Source organism: Mus musculus, chromosome 5 (genome assembly GCF_000001635.26).
Source record: "Mus musculus strain C57BL/6J chromosome 5, GRCm38.p6 C57BL/6J".
Taxonomy (NCBI): Eukaryota; Metazoa; Chordata; class Mammalia; order Rodentia; family Muridae; genus Mus; species Mus musculus.
In genome coordinates, this window is record NC_000071.6 from 116140034 (window position 1) to 116166186 (window position 26153).

At 48.1% G+C, this 26153-nt stretch overlaps 1 protein-coding gene across 6 annotated transcripts in view; it reads right to left on the bottom strand.

The window, feature by feature from the left end:
- Nucleotides 1-26153, bottom strand: part of Ccdc60 (coiled-coil domain containing 60) — a 163420-nt gene that overhangs the window by 14453 nt on the left and 122814 nt on the right. For all 6 annotated transcript variants that reach the window (NM_001360004.1, NM_177759.3, XM_017320898.2 and 3 more), the window contains exons 6-9: nucleotides 23450-23540; nucleotides 17451-17670; nucleotides 6089-6173; nucleotides 746-817 (exon numbers count right to left, since the gene is read on the bottom strand). In NM_001360004.1, the coding sequence (NP_001346933.1) occupies nucleotides 746-817; nucleotides 6089-6173; nucleotides 17451-17670; nucleotides 23450-23540 (468 nt within the window). The remainder of the gene's footprint in view (nucleotides 1-745; nucleotides 818-6088; nucleotides 6174-17450; nucleotides 17671-23449; nucleotides 23541-26153) is intronic.

Here is a 26153-nt window from a genome sequence, read left to right on the forward strand (position 1 = left end):
GGAGGCAAAGTAATCCAGCCACCTGTATCACCCTCGATGCCTTCAGCATCCTAATCTATTGCGTGCACTTACAGCATCCTTCTGAGAGGTCTCTGCGGGCTTCCTTGTACTAAGGGCCCAAAGCACAGGGATGTCCCAGTCAGATGTACGAGCATACAGTGTGTATGTGCCATCTGCTTATTGAAGCTTCCAGACCTAGTACAGCTCCTGACCCACAGAGGGGACCTAGGAAGGTTTGGGGACCGACTCCATGTCACATGACAGACTACTCCAGGAAAGGCAAGAGGTAAAGGTCACTCAGAGCAAGGTCCTCTAGGCTTCTATGGATTTGTCCCACAGTATCATGCTGCAGATCTCAGGTAAGCAAGATGAAATTTAATATTAAAATAGAAGAAGACAAGGGGAGGGGGTCACGTGCCATGCTCTCTCAGCTGGGTCTCTTCATGGGTGGGAGAGTTTAATGAAAATCATAGGATAGAAATGTCTTGGGAGATGTGTCTGGATGCTCACTGTCAGCCCCCAGGGGCAAAAGGAGCCTGTTTTCAGTGATGCCAAAAGAAGGGAAAGGTGCTCCTCTCAGCCCTTCTCCCTGGGCATCTGTGTAGTGGTCCTAGGAAAGGACTGGCTTCCCTGCCTCTGCGCCACCCCCCCCCCCAAGTTCCCTGCCTTCTCCCCTTCCCTGCGGCTGTGTCCCCTCCCACCCCCACCCCCACCCCCAGGGGCTGCAGGTTTCAGAATTTCCTACCTGGATTTGTGTGTGGTCTGCCACTCCTTCCATCCATACTCACTCTTGATTTGCTTGACTAAAGACAGGATGCTGTAAAGCAAGAGGAATCTTTTAACAAAGTGTCAGATGCAGGGCCCAGGAGTAGCAGGTGTGGATGGCGGCACCAGATGCCTCCTTCCAGAGTGAGCTGCAGAGCAGGGGAGATGGGGTGCAGGGATTGCTTGGGCCTTTGCTGGGAACACAGATTCTGACCACAGTGTCTGAGTTGTACCCCAGAAACACATACATAGATACTGGAGAAACACATACATAGATGCTGGAAAAATGCACCTAACTCAAGAACTCACAGTCAATCAATCGCACACACACACACACATACACACACACACACACACACACACACACACACAATTTTTAGAATTAAAAACATACCTAGAATTTTGCATACACACAGCAATTACACACACATTTATAGACAGATGGGGCATTTGTAAGGCACACCTAGAATTCCATACTTACCTAGAATCACACACTCACCTAAAATTTTACACTCACCTACAATTCTACACTCACCCAGGATCACACATTCACCCAGGATCACACACTCACCCGGGATCACACACTCACCCAGGATCACACACTCACCCAGAATCACACACTCACCCAGGATCACACACTCACCCAGAATCACACACTCACCCAGGATCACACATTCACCCAGAATCACACACCCAGGATCACACACTCACCCAGAATCACACACTCACCCAGGATCACACACTCACCCAGGATCACACACTCACCCAGGATCACACACTCACCTAGAATCACACACCCAGGATCACACACTCACCCAGGACCTCACACTCACCCAGGATCACACACTCACCTAGAATCACACACTCACCCAGGATCACACACTCACCCAGGATCACACACTCACCCAGAATCACACACTCACCCAGAATCACACACTCACCCAGGATCACACACTCACCCAGGATCACACACTCACCCAGGATCACACACTCACCCAGGATCACACACTCACCCAGGATCACACACTCACCCAGAATCACACACTCACCCAGAATCACACACTCACCCAGAATCACACACTCACCCAGGATCACACACTCACCCAGGATCACACACTCACCCAGGATCACACACTCACCCAGGATCACATACTCACCCAGGATCACACACTCACCTAGATTTCCACCCACACCAAGAATTCCATATATATCTGTAACTTCACACCTGTAGAATCTCAATGCTCCTGGAACTACCCCCACCCCCCACAGCAGCATCTACACAGAAGCCCAGGACCACATTTCCCATGGAATCTATACACACAGTTGATTTGCCAAGACTTGGAGATAGAGCCCACTTGAAGGGCTTACTGAAAACCAGAGCTGCTTTGGAGGTTCTGCCTCGGTGGGTCTGAGATGAGGTCTTGACACTGGTGTCTTCCCAAACACACAGTTCTGGTTGCCAGCATCACATAGGAACCATCAGTATATGTGACAAAGAAAAGCCATCTTCCTACAGCCTTGGGGCTGGGGTTGGGTGGGGCTGGCTTTTAGAGAGGTCTCTGTGAACCTCTCAGCCTGTCAGCTGACTTCAATGTGAAATGAGGGGAGCTAAGGCTTTTCCTGTCCCCATTAGTCTCACAGAAGCTGCAGTGCCCAATGCTTTACTAAATTGCTGAGATTTCATTTTTTTTTTTCCGAGAAAGAATTAACGAGGGAGATTTCTACAGTGTCTCTGTAGCTGTGGTTATCATCGAATCGAATTGAGTCCACGTGAAAGATTTCTCCAGGGTCAGGTTCTTTATGAACCATATGGGAGTCATCATAGATGGTCCACATCTGTGAGGTGGGTGAGCTGTGCTGGATTTGTTTATTTTGTCATCTTGACGGAATTTAGAGCATTTGGGAAAAGGGAGTCTCGATTGAGAAAATGCCTCCGTAAGATTGGCCTGTAGGCATGTATGAAAGGACCTGAATTGGTTAATGACTAATATGGGAGAGCCAAGCCCAATGTGGGTGGTGCCATCCCCTAGGCAGATGGTCCTGGGTAGTACAAGAAAGCAAAGCAAGCAAGCACGCCGCGGGGAGAAGCATTCTCCCCTGGCCTCTGCTTCAGTGTCTGCCTCCATGTTCCTGCCCTGACTTCCCCCAGTGCTGGGCTGTGTGACTCAGGAGTTGCAGGCTGAAGTTAACCCTCTCCTTCCCAAGTTGGTTTAAGTAGGTGTTTCATCACAGCAATAGAAAGAAGACCGGAACATGTGGCGATGGTGACAGCGGACACACCTGTCTCAGCACCGTGCTGCAAAGATTTGTGGCTCCTATATAAGGAATAGGAGTAATGACTGTCCCTGGCCCGGCATCTACTGGCTGCTAACTCTATGTCAGGAAGATGCTGGCATGTTAATGAACGCATCATCTCCCTAACTTCTCTAGAGACTCACTGAGACAGGCATAACTCCCAGCACACTCAGCGCTTTACAAGCACGGTATGGCTTACTAATCTCACTATGGCCATTTTGGATAGGTTGCTAAGGGGATTCATTTTACAGAACTGCAACAAGACTCTGGAGAAACAGCGGGCCAGATATCACACAGAAACTGAACACTGGAATGGAGACATTCCCTAGTCTATTAGGTTCCAAGCCATACCTAGGTGCTCCACATACTTTGGTGCTCCACATACCTAGGTGCTCCACATACCTTGATGCTCCACTTACCTAGGTGCTCCACATACCTTGGTGCTCCACATACCTTGGTGCTCCACATACCTTGGTGCTCCACATACCTAGGTGTTCCACATACCTAGGTGTTCCACACACCTAGGTGCTCCACACACCTAGGTACTCCACAGTCTCATTTTATAGGTGGGAGGACTCACGCCTAGGGAGGATGGAGACACCTGTTCTCCTGCACCACGCTTTGGAGAGGTACCAACTTGACTTAGGAGCCTTCACAAGGAGGGAGGTTTCTCTCTGAGTGGCCATTTGCCACCTTCCTTTGCCTGTCACTCGTGCTGACCGGGCGAGTGCCTTAGGGACCTGCACTGTCTCAGAGGGCCTCCACATTGTGCTACCTTAGGCGGTGGATTTGTGTTGAGGCAGCAGCAGACCAATTCATCAGTAACAGGCAGAGGTGGGGTGTGATGTATTGGAAAACATCGGGCGGGGTGTAATTACAGCGATAACGATAACCAGTAAGTCATAGCTGGCGTCCCGGTAGGCTGGGGCTGATGATGAACCTCTTCTTCTCTTCATTTGTTTTCCGTAAGTAATTTGCTTTCTCAGAGGGAGCCGCACAGGCGAGGAGGGAACTGTGACTTCACACCCGGCATTTTCTCTGGAGCATTTTTAGGAGCCACGGGTCCACGGGTGAGGCTTCTCACCAGAAAGATGGACACCTTGGGCTCAAGTTTAACCCTGCTTGGGGTGTGCAGACATGCCTGTGCTTTTCGGGTAAGAATAAAAATCCGCCAGGCGAGGGCTTTCAGGATGAAGTCCCTCACCAGCGCGTGCTTTTCCCTATCCCGTTTTGGCTCCATTCCCTGATGGTGCTGTGGTCCCTCCTAACCATGACTGCGACTGCGTATGGCTGCCCGCATACTCCTCCCCCTCCCCCGACGCTGAACGTCCATTACCTTTGACAGGTAGGCCTTTGCCCCGACTTTATCCCAAAGAAAGAAGAAACTGATTCTCATGACTACCTCTCCCTCACCCCCGCCCCGACTAGATCGATATTCCACCTCTACGCCGATCCTTTTTGAGCCAGGGTCTATGTAGCCCAGGCTGGCCTCAAACTCAGGATCTTCCCGCCTCATCTCTGGAGTGATGAGATTATACGTACATGCTATGGTGCTTATCTTATGTTTAGATTCTTCTGACTTTTCCTGAAGTGCTGGGGATGCAGCACTAGGCTCTGCACACACCGGTCGAGCTCTCTACCCCTCACCACTGAGCTGTCCGTAGCTCAAAACTCCCATTATTTTTGTTCATCTTTTATTTAATTTTGACAACTCCACGCCTGTACACGATGTGATGTGTCTTCATCGCATCCATTCCAATTCCCCACTCTGTTGCATGTAATTTGAAAACCACGCCCCTGCCTTTGCCCAGGAGCTCCGCCCATGTTCTGGCCCCTCCCTGCTTAGCTCTGTGATAGGCTTCTGCAGCCACCGCTGCAGCCAACTTCACCAAGCCGCCATCACTAATCGGGCTTCTCTCTCCCCCCACCTTGGCTCCGTGAAATTAAAAACACTCAGATAGTTTTATTCCTTTAGAATTTGCCCACTAGCATAATTGCTGGGCACAGAAAAGCCTACCCTCCGCCCCCACCCAACCCCTCTTTCCCTGCGGCTCCTTTTCCTCCTAGGACCCAGAAGAACCACCTGTCTCTTCCAACAGCAATTGGCTCCCGAACTCTTTTATTGACCAAATCAAGAACCAATTAGAGAACCAGACCTTACTGTCAACACCTTCCCCTACTAGATATCCCTCATTTGTCTCTTCTTACCTCTCTGCCCTCTCTCTCCCCCCTCTCCCTTCCCACACCTCCCCTCTTTGCGTAACCCACTGACTCGCTGCTGCCCACTGGAATGTTGACTGACCCTGATGCCTGGCTCTTGTATTGCTCAGATCTTGTGCACGTCACCATGACAGCAGTAGGTTTACGGGAGCAGCAGCCATGTCGTATCCAGAAGACAGCAGTTCGTGGCCTCACCACACCCTCCAGGTTTTATATTCTCTCTGCCCTGTCTTTTGCCATGTTCCATGAGCCTTGTGGGGAGTTGCTACGCACATCCAGCACTCAACAGCTGTTTGTCCTCAGCGCTTTGACCAGTTCCGAGTCTCTGTATTGACAACTGCCCGCTGTGGAAAGAGCTTCTCTGGCCAACATAGAAAGCAGCGTTATTTCTGTAAATATCCCTAATTTTTAAATACTTAGAGGTCTTCAGGCTTCTCCTTGAGTGAATAGTTTACACACACTCATGAGGAAGGTGGGTGACAACAGGAGCCCAGGCAGGCCGAGAGGCGACACATCAAGAAGGCTGCTTTTAGAAGTTAGAACCATCTAGATGTAAGCAGTTTGAGTCAACTCACCGTCCACTAGCTGTGTGTCTGTTAGCTTTAGCCTCTCTGAACCCTGTTCTTTTATTTGTGAGATAAAGATGGTAGCTCCCGCTCCGAGGGGTTGTTGTAAGAATCTGGGGCGGTTGCACATATATGCAAGTACACAGCTCGGTGTTTGGCTCGAGAGTTGGTAACTGCTGTTGTGGCAGCCACTGCTAGTTGACTGACATCCTTCAGCTGCCCAAAGAATTACGGTAACATACCTGGGGGCTTTCTTCTGTATCTCGCTCTCCACCAAGATGGTTCTTCGGGCGTCTTCCCGGACCATCTCCAGCAGCTTCTGCAAGTCTGATGGGAACAGGGAAAGTTACCCTTGACCTGGAGACAGGATGGTACATGGGTCCCATGCCTGGCCTGGGTATGCCTCTACCTGTGGGAGCCAGGGACGCAGACAGAGATCCTACTGGGCCTTAGAAGGGGCAGCTCCTAGGGGCTGGCAGGTTACCAATCTGTCTTAGTCAGGGTTTCTATTCCTGCACAAAACATCATGACCAAGAAGCAAGTTGGGGAGGAAAGGGATTATTTAGCTTACATTTCCATATTGCTGTTCATCACCAAAAGAAGTCAGGACTGGAACTCACACAGGGCAGGAAGCAGGAGCTGATGCAGAGGCCATGGAGGGTTGCTGCTTACTGGCTTGCTTCCCCTGGCTTGCTCAGCTTGCTTTCTTATGCAAGGACTACCAGCCCAGGGATGGCCCCACCCACCATGGGCTGACCCCACCCACCATGGGCTGACCCTACCCACCATGGGCTAGGTCCTCCCCCATCAATCCCTAATTGAGAAAATGCCTTACAGCTGGATCTCATGGAGGCATTTCCTGAAGGGAGGCTCCTCTCTCTGTGATAACTCCAGCTTGTGTCAAGTTGACACACAAAACCAGCCAGTAGACTATCTGACCACCACTCCTTGATTTAAAACCATCCCACGACTTTCTACTCTTTTCCTGGCAACAAGGCTTCACCTGAATGAAGAGGCCTTTAAAGGTCTTTTAAAGCCGATTAATTTTTATTTATTTATTTATTTATTTTGCATGTGGTAGAGACCTGTTCCTGGGTGTCTGTGTATGTGGACATACACGTGTACGTACACACGTGAGGTCGGAGTTGAGAATTGGGTGTGTTTGCTCTCTGTATTAGTCAGGGTTCTCTAGAGTCACAGAACTTATGGATAGTCTCTAAATAGTAAAGGAATTTATTGATGACTTACAGTCGGCAGCCGAATTCCCAACAATTGTTCAGTCGCACCTGTGAATGGAAGTCCAAAGATCTAGCAGTTACTCAGTCTCACGCAGCAAGCAGGCAAAGGAGCAAGAGCAAGAGCTAGACTCCCTTCTTCCAATGTCCTTATATTGTCTCCAGCAAAAGGTGTAGCCCAGATTAAAGGTGTGTTCCACCACACCTTTAATCCCAGATGAAAGGCATAGCCCAGATTAAAGGTGTGTTCCTTAACTCGGAGATTCAATCTTCTGGAATCCATAGCCAATATGGCTCAAGATCTTCAAACCAAGATCCAGATAAGGATCTCCAAGCCTCCAGATAAGGGTCACTGGTGAGCCTTCCAATTCCGGATTGTAGTTCATTCCAAATATTGTCAAGTTGACAACCAGGAATAGCCACTACAATCCACCCCTTGTCAACTTGACACAAATAATATCTCATGTTCACATGAAACAATAACAAGGTTGTAAATACGCCTAACATGATATAACTATCCCTCGTACAATCGCAAACGCATTAGTAAATTTACAATGGGCATTCATATTACTTTATAATCCTCGTTTCTGCAACTGGTTACGTGGCCTTAATTGGTATTTATAACTACCTTCCTCTACTACCCATTCTGTATTTCCTTCTCCTTCAGCCAGCACCTCAGCAGGTCTTGGCTCTTTTCCTGGAGGATTGACCCATACCTTCATTCCTGATGGATCTGCGTTCTTTGTCATCCTGCTTGGATTAGGCTGTTGTAGTTTCCCATTGACTTTAATCACAGGACATGGTAGTACTAAGAGGCGCCCTAAGGGATCTCCTACACTCCAGACATAATCTTGCTTACCACCATTGTGAAGAGGTAATCCAATTTCTCCATGGTAATCTGGATCTATCACCCCTCCTAACACTGTTATTCCTTTTTTAGCCTGTTGGTTTAAGGGCATTAGAAGCCCAAAATGACCAGGGGGAAGTCTGAGCTTCCAGTTCAATGGAATGTTTGTTGTAGCTCCTGGTAGGAGGACTCCCCTCTCTGGAGCCAAAACTTCTAGGCCAGCAGAACCTAGAGTTATGGGGACAGGAAGCAAAAATTTTCCTAGAGGGTCACTAGGAGTGATAGTAAGTGGAACTATTCCTTTTTCCACCCCTTGATTCCTGGACCCATGAATCCTGGCTATGGGTGAAACTGTACCATATATCGAGCGCTGATTCAAAGCATATACTGCCTTCTGAAGAACTCTGCCCCAGCCTTCCAAGCTGTTACCACCTAATTGGCGCTGTAACTGCGTCTTCAAAAGGCCATTCCATCTTTCTATCAGCCCAGCTGCTTCAGGATGATGGGGAATGTGGTAAGACCAGTGTATTCCATGATCGTGGGCCCACTGTCGAACTTCTCTGGCTGTGAAATGAGTTCCTTGGTCAGAAGCAATACTGTGTGGAATACCATGACGATAGATGAGGCATTCTGTCAATCCGTGAATGGTGGTTTTAGCAGAGGCATTACGTGCAGGAAAGGCAAATCCATAACCAGAATAAGTATCTACTCCAGTAAGAACAAAACGCTGTCCTTTCCACGAAGGAAGTGGTCCAATGTAGTCAACCTGCCACCAGGTTGCTGGCTGGTCACCTCGAGGAATGGTGCCATATCTGGGGCTCAGTGTTGGTTTCTGCTGTTGGCAGATCTGGCAATCAGCAGCAGCTGTAGCCAGGTCAGCCTTGGTGAGTGGAAGCCCATGTTGCTGAGCCCAAGCATAACCTCCATCTCGACCACCATGGCCACTTTGTTCATGTGCCCATTGAGCAATGACAGGGATGGCTGGGGAGAGAGGCTGATTGTCCACAGAACGGGTCATCTTATCCACTTGATTATTGAACTCCTCCTCAGCTGAAGTCACCTTTTGGTGAGCATTTACATGGGACACAAATATCTTCACATCCTTTGCCCATTTGGAGAGATCTATCCACATACTTCTTCCCCAGATGTCTTTCTCACCAATTTTCCAATTGTGATCTTTCCAAGTCCCTGACCATCCAGCCAATCCATTGGCTACAGCCCATGAGTCAGTGTATAATCGTACATCTGGCCATTTCTTCTTGCAAACAAACTGTAATACCATGTGTACTGCCCGAAGTTCTGCCCACTGTGAAGATTTCCCTTCACCTGTGTCTTTCAAGGTTGTCCCAGAAAGGGGTTGTAATGCTGCAGCTGTCCACTTCTGGGTGGTGCCTGCATAACGTGCAGAGCCATCAGTAAACCAGGCTCTAGTCTTCTCCTCTTCAGTCAGTTGATCATAGGGAACACCCCATGAGGCTATAGGTGCATGCTTGGCAGCAGATGGCATTGTAACAGGAGTAGAAACCATAGGCATTTGAGCAACTTCTTCATGTAACTTGCTTGTGCCTTCAGGACCTGCTCTGGCCCGATCACGTATATACCACTTCCATTTGATAATAGACTGCTGCTGTGCACGTCCCACTTTATGACTTGCAGGGTCTGATAGTACCCAGCTCATGATGGGTAGTTCAGGTCGCATAGTGACTTGGTGTCCTATTGTCAGACGTTCAGTTTCCACTAAGGCCCAATAGCAGGCCAAGAGCTGTTTTTCAAAGGGAGAATAGTTGTCTGCAGATGATGGTAGAGCTTTGCTCCAAAATCCCAAAGGCCTTTTCTGTGATTCACCTACAGGGGCCTGCCAGAGGCTCCAAACAGCATCTCTATCAGCCACAGACACCTCAAGTACCATCGGATCTGCTGGGTCATATGGTCCAAGTGGTAGAGCAGCCTGCACAGCAGCCTGGACCTGTTGAAGGGCCTTCTCCTGTTCCAGGCCCCACACAAAGCTAGCAGCTTTCCGAGTCACTTGGTAAATAGGCCTAAGTAACACACCCAAGTGAGGGATGTGTTGTCTCCAGAATCCAAATAGACCCACTAAACGTTGTGCTTCTTTCTTGGTTGTAGGAGGGGCCAGGTGCAATAACTTATCTTTCACCTTAGAAGGAATATCTCTGCATGCCCCACACCACTGGACTCCTAAGAATTTCACTGAGGTAGATGGTCCTTGAATTTTGGTTGGATTTATTTCCCATCCTCTGATACGCATATGTGTTACCAATGAGTCCAAAGTGGTTGCTACTTCCTGCTCACTTGGTCCAATCAGCATAATGTCATCAATATAGTGCACCAATGTGATATTTTGTGGAAGATCCAAACGATCAAGATCCCTTCTAACTAAATTATGACACAGGGCAGGAGAGTTAATATATCCTTGAGGCAAAACTGTGAAGGTATACTGTTGGCCTTGCCAACTGAAAGCAAATTGCTTCTGGTGGTCCTTATGGACAGGTACTGAGAAGAAGGCATTTGCCAGATCAATAGCCGCATACCAGGTGCCAGGAGATGTGTTAATTTGCTCAAGTAACGAAACTACATCTGGTACAGCAGCTGCAATTGGAGTTACTACCTGATTTAGTTTTCGATAATCAACTGTCATTCTCCATGATCCATCTGTTTTCTGCACTGGCCAGATAGGAGAGTTAAACGGAGATGTGGTGGGAACCACCACCCCTGCGTCTTTCAAGTCCTTGATAGTGGCAGTAATTTCTGCAATGCCTCCAGGAATACGATACTGTTTTTGATTCACTATTTTCTTTGGCAAAGGCAACTCTAAAGGCTTCCATTTGGCCTTTCCAACCATAATAGCCCTCACTCTACAGTTCAGGGAACCAATATGAGAATTCTGCCAATTTCTGAGTATATCTATCCCAATTATACATTCTGGAACTGGGGAAATCACCACAGGATGTGTCCGGGGACCTACTGGACCTACTGTGAGTCGGACATCAGTCAAAACTCCATTAATCACCTGCCCTCCATAAGCCCCTACTTTAACTGGAGGGCCACAATGTTTCTTGGGATCCCCTGGGATCAGTGTCAACTCAGAACCAGTATCCAGCAGACCCCGAAAAGTCTGATTATTTCCTTTTCCCCAGTGTACAGTTACCCTTGTAAAAGGCCGTAGGTCCCTCTGGGGAAGAACTGGAGAAAGGGTAACAGCAAAACTTTTGAGTGTCTTATCAAGATCCTTCCTCAGCGGAACCTGGCCACCCCTTCATTCAAGGGGTTCTGGATCTGCAAACTGTCTCAAGTCTGGAAATTGATTCACTGGCCGAGATTGCTGTTTACCACGATCTAATGTAGCCTTTCTTTCATTTGGCTGTTTACCACGATCTAATGTAGCCTTTCTTTCATTTGTTTGAGAATTTTTCTGCTTATACAGATCAAACAAATATGCAGTAGGCTTCCTATGTATTTCATTCCTGGAAACACCATGATTGGTTAGCCAGTACCAAAGGTCCAACCGAGTCATGCCATTATAAATTTCACCTCTCCTGTGCTGACCATTACTGGGTATGTTATTATAAACATTCTTTTGTCTACGCTGTCCATTATAATAACTAGAATCACCTTGTCTCGGGCGATTCAATGCTGCCACCTGGCCCTTGTTACCTCGGAATCCAACTAAACCCAGTGAATTTAATTCATCTAATTGAGCAGAAGCATCTCCAATGCTAAGATCTGGCACAAGGAAAAGGGAAAGAACAAAACCCTTCAAATGTGCTGGTGCCCCTCTCACCAATTTGCGTCTTATAGAGCTGGTGAAAGGCATATCTTCTGGACCTTCCCATTGTGGACAATTATGCTTTACACAATATATCCACTCTAGCATTGCAATTTCCCTAAGTCTTAAAATCCCTTCATCAACACTAAGCCATGGAATATCAGGCATCTCCAAGTCATTTCCAGTAGGCCATCTTTTGATAAACACCTCAGCCAACCATTCAAACAAACTTTTGACACCTTTTTTAACTATGCGAGCTTCCGTATTAAACCTAGAATCTCTACTCAGAGGACCCATGTCAATAAACTCAGCCTGCTCTAGTTTTATGTTCCTTCCACCCTTATCCCACACCCTTAAAATCCATTCCCACACATATTCACCAGGTTTCTGCTTGAATGAATTAGCAAACTCATTAAGCTCCTTAGTAGTGTAGCGAATTTCCTCATGGACTACACTTTCTACCTCCCCTCTAGGAGCCTGTTTTGCTTTGAGTCTGGTTACAGGTCTAGAAGAAACTATTGGTGGGCCGTGAGCAGACTCTGCAAAATTAATTTCCTCATGTGGGGAAGGCATTATTTCAAGAGGTGGGGCTGAGGGTACTACTTCCTCAGGTGGGGAAAACCCTTGAGAATCTGAGGATTCAAAATTCTCAGCTTCAACATGGTCTTCCCACACATCCCCATCCCATGTTGTAGGATCCCATTCTTTGCCAATTAGAGCCCTTACTTTAACTGTCGACACACTCTGAGGCTGAGACTTGAATTTTCGCTGTAGTTCAGCCAACCTTACAATGAGAGTTTCTGTTTGATTTTCTGCAACTTGAGCTCTATTGCTACAAGAGAGAAGATTCTCCTCAAGGACACACTTAGCAACTTTTAGATCGTTTACTTGTGTCTGGAGCCTTTCGATTTTATCACACAACTCCTTCCTTTCATTCATCATTTTTTCCACAGATACTAAGAGCAGCCAGCCAGTAAAATCATTTTTCGATTTTTTCCCCATCTTGTAGAAAGCTTTGTGCACTGAATCACCTAATTCATTAAGAAAATCAAGGGCATTAGCTTCTTTAAGTTCGGAATATAGTTTCAACCATGGGTCTTCAAAATTCTCTGAGCTCCCAGGAGGGAGAGAATCTGGAGAGGTTTCAATAGTTGAAAGTGCTGGTGGATCAACAAGCCAATTCCAGAATTTTAAAAGATTCATCCTTGTACTTCTGTTACTCTAGAACCACTCCTGGTACCAACTTCTGTATTAGTCAGGGTTCTCTAGAGTCACAGAACTTATGGATAGTCTCTAAATAGTAAAGGAATTTATTGATGACTTACAGTCGGCAGCCGAATTCCCAACAATTGTTCAGTCGCACCTGTGAATGGAAGTCCAAAGATCTAGCAGTTACTCAGTCTCACGCAGCAAGCAGGCAAAGGAGCAAGAGCAAGAGCTAGACTCCCTTCTTCCAATGTCCTTATATTGTCTCCAGCAAAAGGTGTAGCCCAGATTAAAGGTGTGTTCCACCACACCTTTAATCCCAGATGAAAGGCATAGCCCAGATTAAAGGTGTGTTCCTTAACTCGGAGATTCAATCTTCTGGAATCCATAGCCAATATGGCTCAAGATCTTCAAACCAAGATCCAGATAAGGATCTCCAAGCCTCCAGATAAGGGTCACTGGTGAGCCTTCCAATTCCGGATTGTAGTTCATTCCAAATATTGTCAAGTTGACAACCAGGAATAGCCACTACACTCTCTATCTCATGTGGTTGAGCCGAGGGTCTGTTACTGAGCTGGAGCCCACTGGCTGCTCAGCAAGTCTTTGTCCCGTGTCTCCCTGTTGGATGCTGAAGTTGCTGGCGGGCACCACCACACCTGGCTCTTTATGTGGGCGAGGAGATTGAACTCAAGGCTCTCCTGCTGGCACGGCAGCCAGTTTGCCGACCGAGCCACCTTTCCAGCCCCCCACTAAGGATCTTAAACTCTCCTTCAACTGGAGAAAACTGTCTCAGGTTCTGACAAGAAATCGTATTTGGGGCCCTTGAACTGATTATTTTCCAAACTGGAAACCAGACAACAATTGCACTTTGCTTAACCTGAGGAGAGTGCCAGCCTTCTTAAAAACAAGCTTCTGCACAAACAACCAGACCTCCTCATTCCTTCTAAAAGGATCTGAGACGGGGGTGGGGGGAGGGGAGTGGGGGTGTATGAGGGGGGGGGGCTCACTGTCCTTCTTTCTGCCACACTCTGACTGGGTTTCAGACAGGCTTGTGATTTCCAGCTCGCACCACCATGTCAGCTGGCTCCCATCATGGTTCCGTGGGTTGGAGGTTTGGTCTCTGGTTCATGGTGCTTTGGGAATGCTGGCACAGGTCTGGAGGGGGCAGACTTCAGGAGGCGGGGTACAGCCGGAGGAAACAAGGTCATGGGACCATATATCTTACAGGGCTTGTTGCAGCCCCGTCCTTTCTTCTCACCTGGGGCCCTTGCGGCCTTGAGGTGGGAGTCTCCGCATGATGCTTTCCCTCGCCACGCCCCCGGAAGAGCTGATGCCATTGAAACCCCTGCTACTCCACAAATCCCCCCTCCTTCCAGCAGCTTCCTCTGGTGTCTTAGCGACAGAGAATGATGGAGGCAACTTTGGCTTTCCTACTTGATGTGTTCCATTGATGCCTGGCTCCCTCGAGTTGAACCTTGTCTCTCGAAAGATAGGCCGAACTCCTAATCTCCAGGACTTCAGAGTGCTATGTTGACTGGAAGCAGTTAAGATAATTGTGACCGGTAAGGATGAGGTCACGCTCTTATGTTTGTGTGACTGGTGCCCTTGGAGGAGGAGGAGGAGGAGGAGGAGGGAGGAGGAGGAGGAGGAGGAGGAGGAGGAGGAGGGCGGGGCCCATCAGGGTGAGCATGGCCATGCGGTGCCAGAGGTAGAGGTGTGTGGCTTGTCTATGAGCGGAGGGATGTCGGCAGCCTTCCCAGCATCTGCCAGCTAGAGAAGGCTAGCAAAAGGAAGGGGGAGCACCTCTTCATTGACCCCATGATTTTGGAAGCCAGGTCCCCACAACTTTGAGGCAATAAATAATTGTTGTGTTAAACCTCACATACTGGCATCTCTAGGAAGCTCATATACAGACTCTCTAAAAAGCTAGAAAGTGAGATGCAGAGTGGGCTGTGTGTTTCACAAAAGATGAGGAAGAGGTGAAAGTTAGCAAAGCAACAGCGTTTTACAGGGTCACACATCTGCTTGATAAACGACCACTGGGAAACACTATGTTCCTAAGTATGTAGCTGTCCAAAGTGCTGAACCATCACTTGGGGATGGTCCAGGATTTCCAGGTTTTTTTTTTTGGGGGGGGGGGGTGTAGGGGGATGGGAGGGAAAGAAGAGTTATCACACTTCCAAGCTGGTGAGAAGACAGAGCCCACTCTCTAGTTCATCACTGTCATTGTTCTCTGAATACTAGAGAGGGTAGTCATCTTTTTTTTTTATTCTTGTTTTATTTATTTATTTTTTTATACTTTTTATTAGGGAGGGTAGTCATCTTGTTCCTCTTGTCTTCCTTGTTTCCTGCCCAAGTCTTCCTTCTTAAATGCATGATCGCCTCATTTCTCCCTTATCACGCTGCTCAGCACACACACACTGAGGAGGAAGGTTCCAAAATTCTGAAGAATGGATGTCTTGTTCCCTCTCTGTCTCAAGTAGTGCTTCTGCCTAGAGAGCAGCTTTGAAAGCTCCAAGTCTCCCTTGGGCCCCATAGACTTGTCCTGATTCCTCCTTGGGATCCCATTGACTTGTGCTGACTCCTCCTTGGGCTCTCATAGACTTGTGCTGACTCATCCTTGGGCCCCACTAACTTGTCCTGACTCTTCCTTGGGCCCCATTGACTTGCCCTGACTCCTCCTTGGGCCCCCATTGACTTGTCCTGACTCTTCCTTGGGCCCTCATTGACTTGTCCTGAGTCCTCCTTGGGCCCCCATTGACTTGTCCTGAGTCCTCCTTGGGCCTCCATTGACTTGTCTTGACTCATCCTTGGGTCCCATTAACTTGTCCTAACTCCTCCTTGGACCCCATTGACTTGTCCTGACTCCTCCTTGCACTTCTGGAATTTTGCTTGGTTTTGGTTCTGATAGCCCTGGTGCAATCCAGACTCCAGGTCCACTCTGACCTCTTTGAATCTAAACAGCACCCAGTCCTTGCCAGTTCTTCCTAGTCCAGCCCCAGCTCAGCTGTCAGGACAAGTCAAGGTGTTGCTTTCACCTTGTGACAGGAGCTCTGTCATTTTTTCTGCTGTGTATTGGAGGCTCAATGGCTCACAAGCTCCTGGGAATTCTTGCCTTGGCCTCCCATCTCTCTGGGGGGATGCTGGGATTACAGACACTTGAGTTCCATATCTGGCTTTTTATGTGGTTCCAGGAATTTGAACTCCTCTGTCCTTGTGCTTGCCCACAGAGGGTCTGCTCTGCATTTTATTATATTTGCCCAAATGCAGGGAATTCTGGAAATGAATATTTGACATGATTTGTGGAATAGAGCCTTGAACGGTATTTGAGGTTTTAGATTTCTTTCTTAAAAGAAGACGCATGGCTTTCAGGAGGTTTCTAGGAAGTCTAAGATCGACTTGTGAACTGCTATAAAGGTGGCTGATGAGAGAAAGCATACACTTCTGTGCAGAAAAAGTACATCTGTGGCTCGCGGACTTGGGAGGGAGAGGGTCAGTGGTGGGCCGTGTCTTCTGCTGGATCGACGGGAGCGTTTTTTAAAGTTGGATGGGGGCAATAGATACACAGATTCGGACTCCGTCAACTTCATAAAACTGTCGGCTCATACATTTAACTGTCACTGTTAAAATGGATGGGGCTTTGCGGCGGGGACGGTAGCAAACTTACAACTCTAAGTCCAGCCTTATGGAGACTGAGGCAGGAGGACTGTGAGTCACAGGACATCTTGGGCTATATAAACATGCGTTCTCTCTCACACACATGCCCAAAACAAGCAAAAATGACATGTCTATAAATCAATGTAGAAATCAGGTACTGAATTTGAAGAAGGCAGAATAAAATAAGATAATCTATCTCCATCATAATTCCTATCTTCTCGCTGTTAAGATGGCTCAGTGGGTAAGAACACTGACTGCTCTTCCGGAGGTTCTGAGTTCAAATCTCAGCCACCACATGGTGGCTCACACCCACACCCTCTTCTGGTGCATCTGAAGACAGCAACAGTGTACTTATTTATAATAATAAATACATCTTTGGGCCAGAGCAAGCAAGGACTGAGCGAGCGGGACCTACTAGAGTGAGCAGAGGTCCTAAATAAAATTGCCAACAACAACATGAAGGCTCACAACCATCTGTAGAGCTACAGGGTACTAATATACATCAAATAAATAAATAAATCTTTAAAAAATAATTTCTATCTTCGTGAAATGAGGAAAGGGAAATATTCTATAGAAATGGATGTAAATACAATATTTTTAAGGTGTTATGGGTGTAAATGGTGATTGTGGCTGCATCCCTGTGGGGCAATGGCTCTTAGTGACACAACTTATGGGGGGAATATTTTCAGCCTTTGTGGGCGATAGGTGCGGGGAGGGGAGTCAAGGGACGGGACCCAAAGGCTTTGGAACAGCCAGGTGATGGAGACCTTTGACCTCCGCGTCTCTGCTGAAAGGAATCGGAGGTTGGGGCAGGAGGGGCTCGAGGACCTAGGAGTGTAAAGGCAGACCTTGGTGGGCTCTTCGGTAGGACTTACAGAGGTGGAGGATTTCCTCTTCTGGCTTAGTGGAGGAGGACTCATTGTCTTCGATGTCTTTGCTGCCCATGGGCTCATCGGAGCCGGGGTTCACTGACATCATACTGCTCTGGGGAGAAGAGCCCCCACTGGTCCGAGTCAGGCTGAGGGTAGAGCCTCGTCTGCTGGGCTTGCGGCTGGCCATGGCTGTGCGGATGGCGGGAGCTTTGTATTTCTTGGTCTGAAGGAAGAGAAAAGAAAGAGGGATTATCTCGGAAGATGGGGAGGGGGAGGGGTGGGAGGAGTGAGGAAGTAAAGAAGGAAGTAGGGAAGGAAAGGGAAAGTGGTATTTCGAATCCCTGCTGAGGTAGAGGAGAAGGTCAAAGGATGCTGAATTCTTCCCAGGCTCCTTCTGAACACCATGGGTTTGTGCTGGACCCGAAGAGACCATTGGTCACCAACCAAGGCCATAAGACGGCACTGGGAGTGCCCTTGTCTCTCTACTGATGATCCTGAGAGACAAGTCTCTCACTGGCAGCCAGCAATCCCTGTCTCCACCACTCTCCCCGTGTGGAGCTGGGGGTTACAAGCACACGGCACACAACACACAGCACACATCACCCGTGCCCAGGCTCTGATGGAGGAGGTGGTGGGGATTTGAACTCAGGTCCCCATGTTGGTGCAGCAAGCCTTCTGACTCACTGAGCCATCTCCTCAGCCCCAGAAGCAATTTCCCTCGAGAGCTTTTAAGACGGAAAGTGCTCGAGAGAGACTCTCGGGTTGACAGCGTATTTATAGGAAATTCATAACCTCTAAGGTCCTAGGGAGGAAGGTGGTGGGCAGGGGGCAGCTGAGGTCCTGTAGGCTGTGCCGAGATTTACCACCGTGGTGCCTGATGGGGAGAATTGCACTCGGTGGGTTTGCTTCTGGGAAGTGCGTTAGCAATGCTTTTGCTCAGCTACCTTGCAGGGCCTTGATGATGATAGGCGGAACTTCCCTGCACCGGAAGCACGTGGGGAGAGGGATTTCTCGGGTTGCTGTTGCTCGGAGGAAGGGAGAAGGTGGGAGAGAAGGTGATTCTTCACCTCTCATTTCTTTATTTCGTTCCTTTTCTCAAGGTTTTTTTTTTTTTTTTTTTGTTTTTTTGTTTTTTTGGGTTTTTTTTTGGCAAAATTTTGCACAAGAAGGCTTCATTCAGGATGGGACAGGCTTGGGAGGCTGAGGAGGCTGGAGTTTGGGCTGGACGCTCCACATTCTCGGTCACCCCAAGAGGGAGGCTGTCAGAGCTCAGGGTTGGCCCCCTACACGTACACGCAGAGGTCACCCCTGCCTGCTTCAGTGGCCACTTGGCACTGGGGAACAGAGTCCCCAAGACCAATGCTGTGGTTGAATGTTTTACAGCTTATGCCTCAGGGGTGGGGGTGGGGGGCAACCTGGAGTCTGGCAACGAGCCCTGGACTTCCAGCCAAGGGGCTAGAACACCCTGCCTCAGTTTCCCCATTTATAAAACAATGGAGATGGACCTTTGTGTCTGGCCAAGTCCTACGTATGCCTCCCGTGAGCTGGGATTTCATCTGGTGTTCCTAAAGTTGTTGCTAATTAACATTCAATTAGCTGCCCGGGCCAGGGGACCCAGAGCGAAGGGCTGACATTTCTGATTGAGAGCGTCCGAGGAGATAAAATGGGGGGGGGGGGTGGTGTGTGGAGGTGGGCATGACCGGCTCGACTCCAGCATGTGTCGTTTGTCCTTTGTCGAACTGACTCCCCCTGGCTTACATCTCCACAGGCTTTTCTCTATTTCAGTCTGCTCAGGAGCGATATGACCCAGCTGCCATGTTCTGCCTCAGGAGAGCCTGGCTTTTTTTTTTTTTTTTCTCCCCTTTTCTGTGATAGGGCAAGCTTTCCCTGAGTGAACCCTTATGTAACCTAAGAAGCAGGGTTGGATACCCATGGGGAGACATATTTATTTAGTCACTCTTTTTCTTAAAAATTACACATTTAGAGAAAACCTACACGTTTGGCTGTTGTTCAATATAATGAGCCCTCGGCTCCTGTTTGTATGGGCCCCCCCAGCTCCTCCTTTCCATATGCTTCATTTTGCTACAGACCTCATCACTCCCTTCTATGTTCAGGTCAACATGACTTTTTTTTTTTTTTTTTTCATTGACAAGATTTCTCATCTTCAGGAACGCAGCATGCTACTGATGAGGTCTGTGCATACCAAACAAACAAACAAACAAACAAGCAAGCAAAAACTAAAAGAACCACTGGGGGACTGTTGGCTGGGGTCTTTTTCTAGACCCCCATTTTACAGAGGTATAAACTGAGGTCAGGGGAAGATAAAGGGTTCATCCAAGGTCACAAAGTAGACCTAGCCAGAGTGTCTGCTCCAGTGTCCTGCCACCCCTGGAGTGGACCGCACTACTGTCAGGGTCTGACTCATATGCTCTTCGGGGGATTCACTTGTGAGAATTCCATGGTAGCATTACTGAACATCCTGGAAGGACACTCCCCCCCCTACGCCCCCCCCCCCCCCAGGCTCATGGCTCCTACTCCTTTGTGTGTGTTTCGAGATGGATGCACACCATATCTCCATAGCAACTTTGAGTGAGAAAACAAAGGCTCTTGCTTTTTGCGTCTTGCCAATGAAAGAGCAAGAAGCAGTGAAAAATAAATAAATAAATAAATAAATAAATAAATGGTCCTGTCCTGGGGAACGTGACTCTGGAGAACCTTGGGTTTAACACACAGGTCCAAGATGGACCCCAGCCTAGCTGTGTGATCCCATGCAAATCCCTCAGCCTGTCTGAGCTCCAATTACTTCTCCCCTCAGAGTATAAGAATGGTATCCTGGGGTACGTTAAGAAGGCAGCATGGGAGAACATTTAAAGAGGTTGGCCCATTTGTCAGTATATTGAAAGTGCTTCTAATTGTACGTCTTAGGTTTGCTTGTGTGTGTGTGTGTGTGTGTGTGTGTGTGCGCGTGCGCGCGTGCGTGTGTCAGAGGACTCTCTCTTTCCACCATGCTGGTCTTGGAGATTGAACTCAGGACATCAGCCTTGGCTGCAAGCCCCCCAACCCCTGAGCCATCTTGCTTGCTCCCCTTTTCACACTTTAAACTGCGTTTTGCATACACTTTCCCTGAGCTTCTCACAGGCTGTGTGGTAGGGGAAGGTGGGCACTGTTTGGGTTCTGTGGGTGAGGGGGTATCCGATCTGTGTAGACCTCTGCTGCACAGCTGTGTGCTCCATCTGATAGCAGCCTCATCTGTGCTTGTTGAGTAGATGGACTCTGGAGCTTTGGGGAAGGGCACAGCTTTGGGTTGAAGATAACAGACCTCAATATACCCTCCGGACAGCAAAGACACGTGTGGCCTGGAAGTCTGTCTGGGGAGTAGGGGTTGAGAGGTGAGGGAGACAGAGAGAGACAGAGAGACACACAGAGAGGGAGACAGAGAGAGACAGAGAGACACACAGAGAGGGAGACAGAGAGAGAGAGCCTATTGGTTATAGGAAAGAATGAAGTGAGCCTGCTTTCTTCTTGACATCTCACTAAGCAGGTGCCCATCAAACCCTTTCTCCCCTTTCCTCTCCTTCCAGTGTGTCTGGCCAAATGTCATTTTTCCTACAATCCACAGATAACCATTTAAATTAAAATTTACAGACAAACAAACAAACAAACAAAGACCACTGTCTTAGTCAGGGTTTCTATTCCTGCACAAACATCATGACCAAGAAACAAGTTGGGGAGGAAAGGGTTTATTCGGCTTACACTTCCATACTGCTGTTCATCACCAAAGGAAGTCAGGACTGGAACTCAAACAGGTCAGGGAGCAGGAGCTGATGCAGAGGCCATGGAGGGATGTTTTTTTACTGGCTTGCCTCCCCTGGCTTGCTCAGCCTGCTCTCTTATAGAATCCAAGACTACCAGCCCAGAGATGACACCACCCACAAGGGGCCTTTCCCCCTTGATCACTAATTGAGAAAATGCCTTACAGTTGGATCTCATGGAGGCATTTCCTCAACTGAAGCTCCTTTCTCTGTGATATCTCCAGCTGTGTCAAGTTGACACAAAACTAGCCAGTACAATTGACCCCTTGTCAACTTGACACACAAACACATCACTAGTAAGCCTCAACCCTTACATTCTTATTCATCCCCAAGATCTAAATAACTTTAAAAGTCCCACAGTCTTTACATATTCTTAAAATTTCAATCTCTTTAAAATATGCATCTCTTTTAAAATCCAAAGTCTTTTTACAATTAAAACTCTCTTAACTGTGGGCTCCACTAAAACAGTTTCTTCCTTCAAGAGGGAAAATATCAGGGCACAGTCAATCAAAGCAAAAATCAATCTCCAACTGTCCAATGTCTGGGATCCAACTCACGATCTTCTGGACTCCTCCAAGGGCTTGGGTCACTTCTCCAGCCATGCCCTTTGTAGTACATGTGTCGTCTTCTATGGTCCAGATGCATGTACTCCACTGCTGCTGCTGCTCTTGGTGGTCATCTCATGGTACTGGCATCTCCAAAACACTGCATGACTCCTTCAGTCCTGGGCCTTCAATTGCAACTGAGGCTGCACCTTCACCAATGGCCTTCCATGGCCTCTCACAGTGCCGAGCCTCAGCTGCTCTGTGTGACCCCTTCATGACTTCAAAACCAGTACCACCTGGGTGACTCTTACATATTACCAAGTCCCGCTGCAGCAGGAGTACAACCTTGGCTATCTATGGAACACAGCCTCTTTGTGCTTTCAGAAAACACTTCCCAGAAGATGTCACCTCAATGATGCTGGTCTCTTCTTAATCACCGCTAATTTCTTAGCTCCAGCTAACCAGCATCAATAATCCCAGTAATGCAAAGTTTTTGCTTTAGTAGTTCTGGTATCTTGTTAATCACAGCTGATTCTTCAGCCCCAGCTAACCAGAACTACAGAATCTTCACAATTAAAACAGCAATGGCCCTGAAAAGAGTCTTTAATTTTTCCCTCTGAAATTTCACAAACCAGACCTCCATCTTCTGCACCGTTCTCAACATTATCTTCCAAGCTCCTACACAACATCTGACAGAGCTCTTAACAACAAATGGATCTTCAAGCCCAAAGTTCCAAAGTCCTTCCACAGTCCTCCCCAAAACATGGTCAGGTTGTCACAGGAATACCCCACTCTGCTGGTACCAATTTGTCTTAGTCAGGGTTTCTATTCCTGCACAAACATCATGACCAAGAAACAAGTTGGGGAGGAAAGGGTTTATTCGGCTTACACTTCCATGCTGCTGTTCATCACCAAAGGAAGTCAGGACTGGAACTCAAGCAGGTCAGGGAGCAGGAGCTGATGCAGAGGCCATGGAGGAATGTTCTTTACTGGCTTGCCTCCCCTGGCTTGCTCAGCCTGCTCTCTTATAGAATCCAAGACTACCAGCCCAGAGATAGCACCACACACAAGGGGCCTTTCCCTCTTGATCACTAATTGAGAAAATGCCTTACAGTTGGATCTCTTGGAGGCATTTCCTCAACTGAAGCTCCTTTCTCTGTGATATCTCCAGCTGTGTCAAGTTGACACAAAACTAGCCAGTACAACCGCCAACAACAGTGGTATGTGGTATTTCCTTTACTTGGAGAACCACCTAGACAGACACCCAGACAGATGCCTAGACAGACACCTAGACAGATACCTAGACAGATACCTAGACAACTACCTAGACAGTCACCTAGACAGACACCTAGACAGACACCTAGACATCTCCCTAGTCACCTAGACAGACAGCTAGACAGATGGCTAGACAGTCACCTAGACAGCCTCCTAGACATACACCTAGACAGACACCCAGTCTCCTAGACAGTCACCTAGAGAGTCACCTAGACAGACACTTAGACAGATGGCTAGACAGTCACTTAGACAGCCTCCTAGACAGCCCCCAGACAGATATAAATAAACCTTTCCCATCAGAGACTGTGGGACTCCTTCTCCTCCCCTTGCCTGGGGCCTGGGCTCTCACGTGAGTGTGGGCTTTGCTTACCTTGGGTGCCGTGACGAAGTGATCCCACCTCTGCCCCATGGACTTGTCCTTGTTAATCTTCTTTATTGTGCTCTTGCTGCCACCTGGGTCCCTGTGTGAGAAACAGCTTAATGAGTTTTCAGTTTGCAGAGTCTTGGTTTATTACAAGGTTCCCTCCTCCTCACCTTTTCCCTAAAGAAACGTAGATTTGGGCTGACTAGCAGCTGGTCTCTGGTATGATTTCCTCGCCCTGCTACTTTTGAGGTTGGGAGGGGGTGCAGTTCTCCATAGATGGGTCTTTTGAGGGGAACAAACTGAAGGCTAAGAGAGTCCCATTCCCTGGGGGAGGACCGAGGAAGACAGGATATATTTGCACGTATTCTGTATCTATTTGTGTTCCGGACATTATGGAGTCCGGGGTGTAAATGTATTTATGCCAGGGGTGGACCAAAAGGTGTGCTTGTTTCTGACTGTGCCTTTGTGCGTTGTTCATGGGCAGCAATGTCAGGAGCACTCCAGAGCATGGCGAAGCACAGCACAGCTGGGCGGGTGCAGGGATGGGCGGGGAGGGTGGATGAGGGTGTGGTGAGCTGCAAGATGAATCTCCTGGTGTGAGGCTTACTGGTGAGAAGTTATCTGAGATGCTGTGTGTCAGAGGCTTCTGGGCGCTCACGGAATCATCTCCATCACTGCTGCATTAAGCGTGATTCATCATCACCCCCTCTGCAGCCACGGAGAGGACCAGACGCAGGGGTCCTTGCCTGGGTCTGCACCTCTCTTACACTGTGATCTTGAATGATTTTTATTATAGTGCCCTCCTTCTCCCTGCGAATACGTTTCAGGCCTTATACCACCATGCCCTTCCCAGGCAGGAACGTTTTGGATAAGAGACTAAAGCCCCAAAGGGCTCTGTGATTGTTCCCTTACAGACACGTCACCAAATTTGCCATAGTGGTATCTTTCAATAGGATATGCTGCACGCGCCGTGTATAACTAAAACCCTTCCGATGGGTTTCGGGAAAGACTCTTATAATGAAACACATGAACATGTCTGGAATGTAGTATGTGGATATTTACACTCAGTGAAAGGAAAAAAGACTCTAAAATTGGTATTCCACATCAAGTTTCAGTTTGGTTCATTTTGGTTTCGGGTCTTATTTTGTAGCCAAATGAGTTATGAAAAAGCTGAATTTTTAGAGCCTTTAGATTTTGAATTTAATGGTTATGGGACCCTGGGTCTTCATTGGTTCACAAGTGGGGAATCTCACTGTGCGATCTGACTACCAGTACAATCAATCAATTGGCTTATCAAAATTTCCATCCCTCTATTCTTTCATTATCTATCTTATCTATCCATCCATCCATTTACTGTTTGTCTACCTATCTTTCCACCCACCCACCCACCCACCCATCCATCCATCCATCCATCCATCCATCCATCCATCCATCCACCTATCCATCCATTATCCATCCACTCCACCCAACCACACCCCATCCATTCTTCCGCTCTCCCACACTTACCCTTCATACCCCCACCCATCTATATTCCTATTTGTTCATAAATTTCATTATCCGTACATCCATTTTTTTTAAACCTCATTTTCTCTGCAGGATAGTTTCGGGTGCGTGAGACCTGTGATGTACTTGGCTGGCTCTCAGCCTGAACAGAGCAGGGATTTGAGGAGATGAGGTGATCAGAGTGACTTTGATGGCAGGGGTTGGGGGATGGCACCCACAGTGCCCAGGCTTGTCAGAGTCTGCCCGCATGATGGCTGTGGATCAAAGTATTCGGACACAGGGGACAAGAATGGTTGGATGAACTTAACTTAAAGCTGGCTTCTTGTGAGTAGCGCTGGCTGTCACCAATAAGGAGAGGGACTCTTTTGCCCCTGAGGCAGGACCGGTTGGATGTCTAGAAGTTCACAACCATGACATAAGACACAGACTCCAGAATGGGGGCCGGCCTGGGGTGAGAAGTGGGATGTGCCGCCAAGCCTTTTGTAAGACTTTATATTTGATTACACAATAGAGAGTTCTGAATAATTAAGAGAGAAGCTCATTTGAGTCGATTCTGCTTGCTTTTCCCTTGAGTAATCAAATTAGGCAATGTTTAAAATCCAACTGGAGGAGGGAGCCCCTCTCCACCCTTCTGCACAGTGTCTAAGCAGCCGCCCTTCTGAAGCCTGGCTGCAGGCTAACCAATAGGAGGCCTTGGTGTTCCGTGGTGTCTTTCAGGACCACAGGGCTTTTGGCTTTCTTCTTTGCTAAGGCAGCCCCGCTGAGCTGCCAGCTCCTTCTTGAAGTTCAAAAGCAACCCCCTTTCCCTTTCAAAATTAAATCTGGGCCCAGCCAAGCTTTCAAAGTCTTAAATATTCAGGTCCAGTCAGGGAGACAGAAGCCTTCCACTAATGCAGACTTCCAAGGCGACCTGAAGTCTATTGCGACTTCAAGCGGCAGGCTAAATGAACTAAAGATGCTGCCAGATCCCTGAAGACCTTCCGCAGCCCCCAGTGCCGCCTCCGAAAAGCCATTGATAAAGGAGAGGCCAGGTTAGACAGGATCGGGCTCTCTGATGTTTCCTTCTCAGTAGCAAATAAACCCAAAAGGAAGATCAATAGGCGGGGAGGAGGAGATCAAACGCAGCTGGAGCGGAGGAGTCCACTGCTCAACTTGCTGATGAGGATAAAATTCGGGCAGCCAGCCTTCTCCACTATCGCTGTTCATC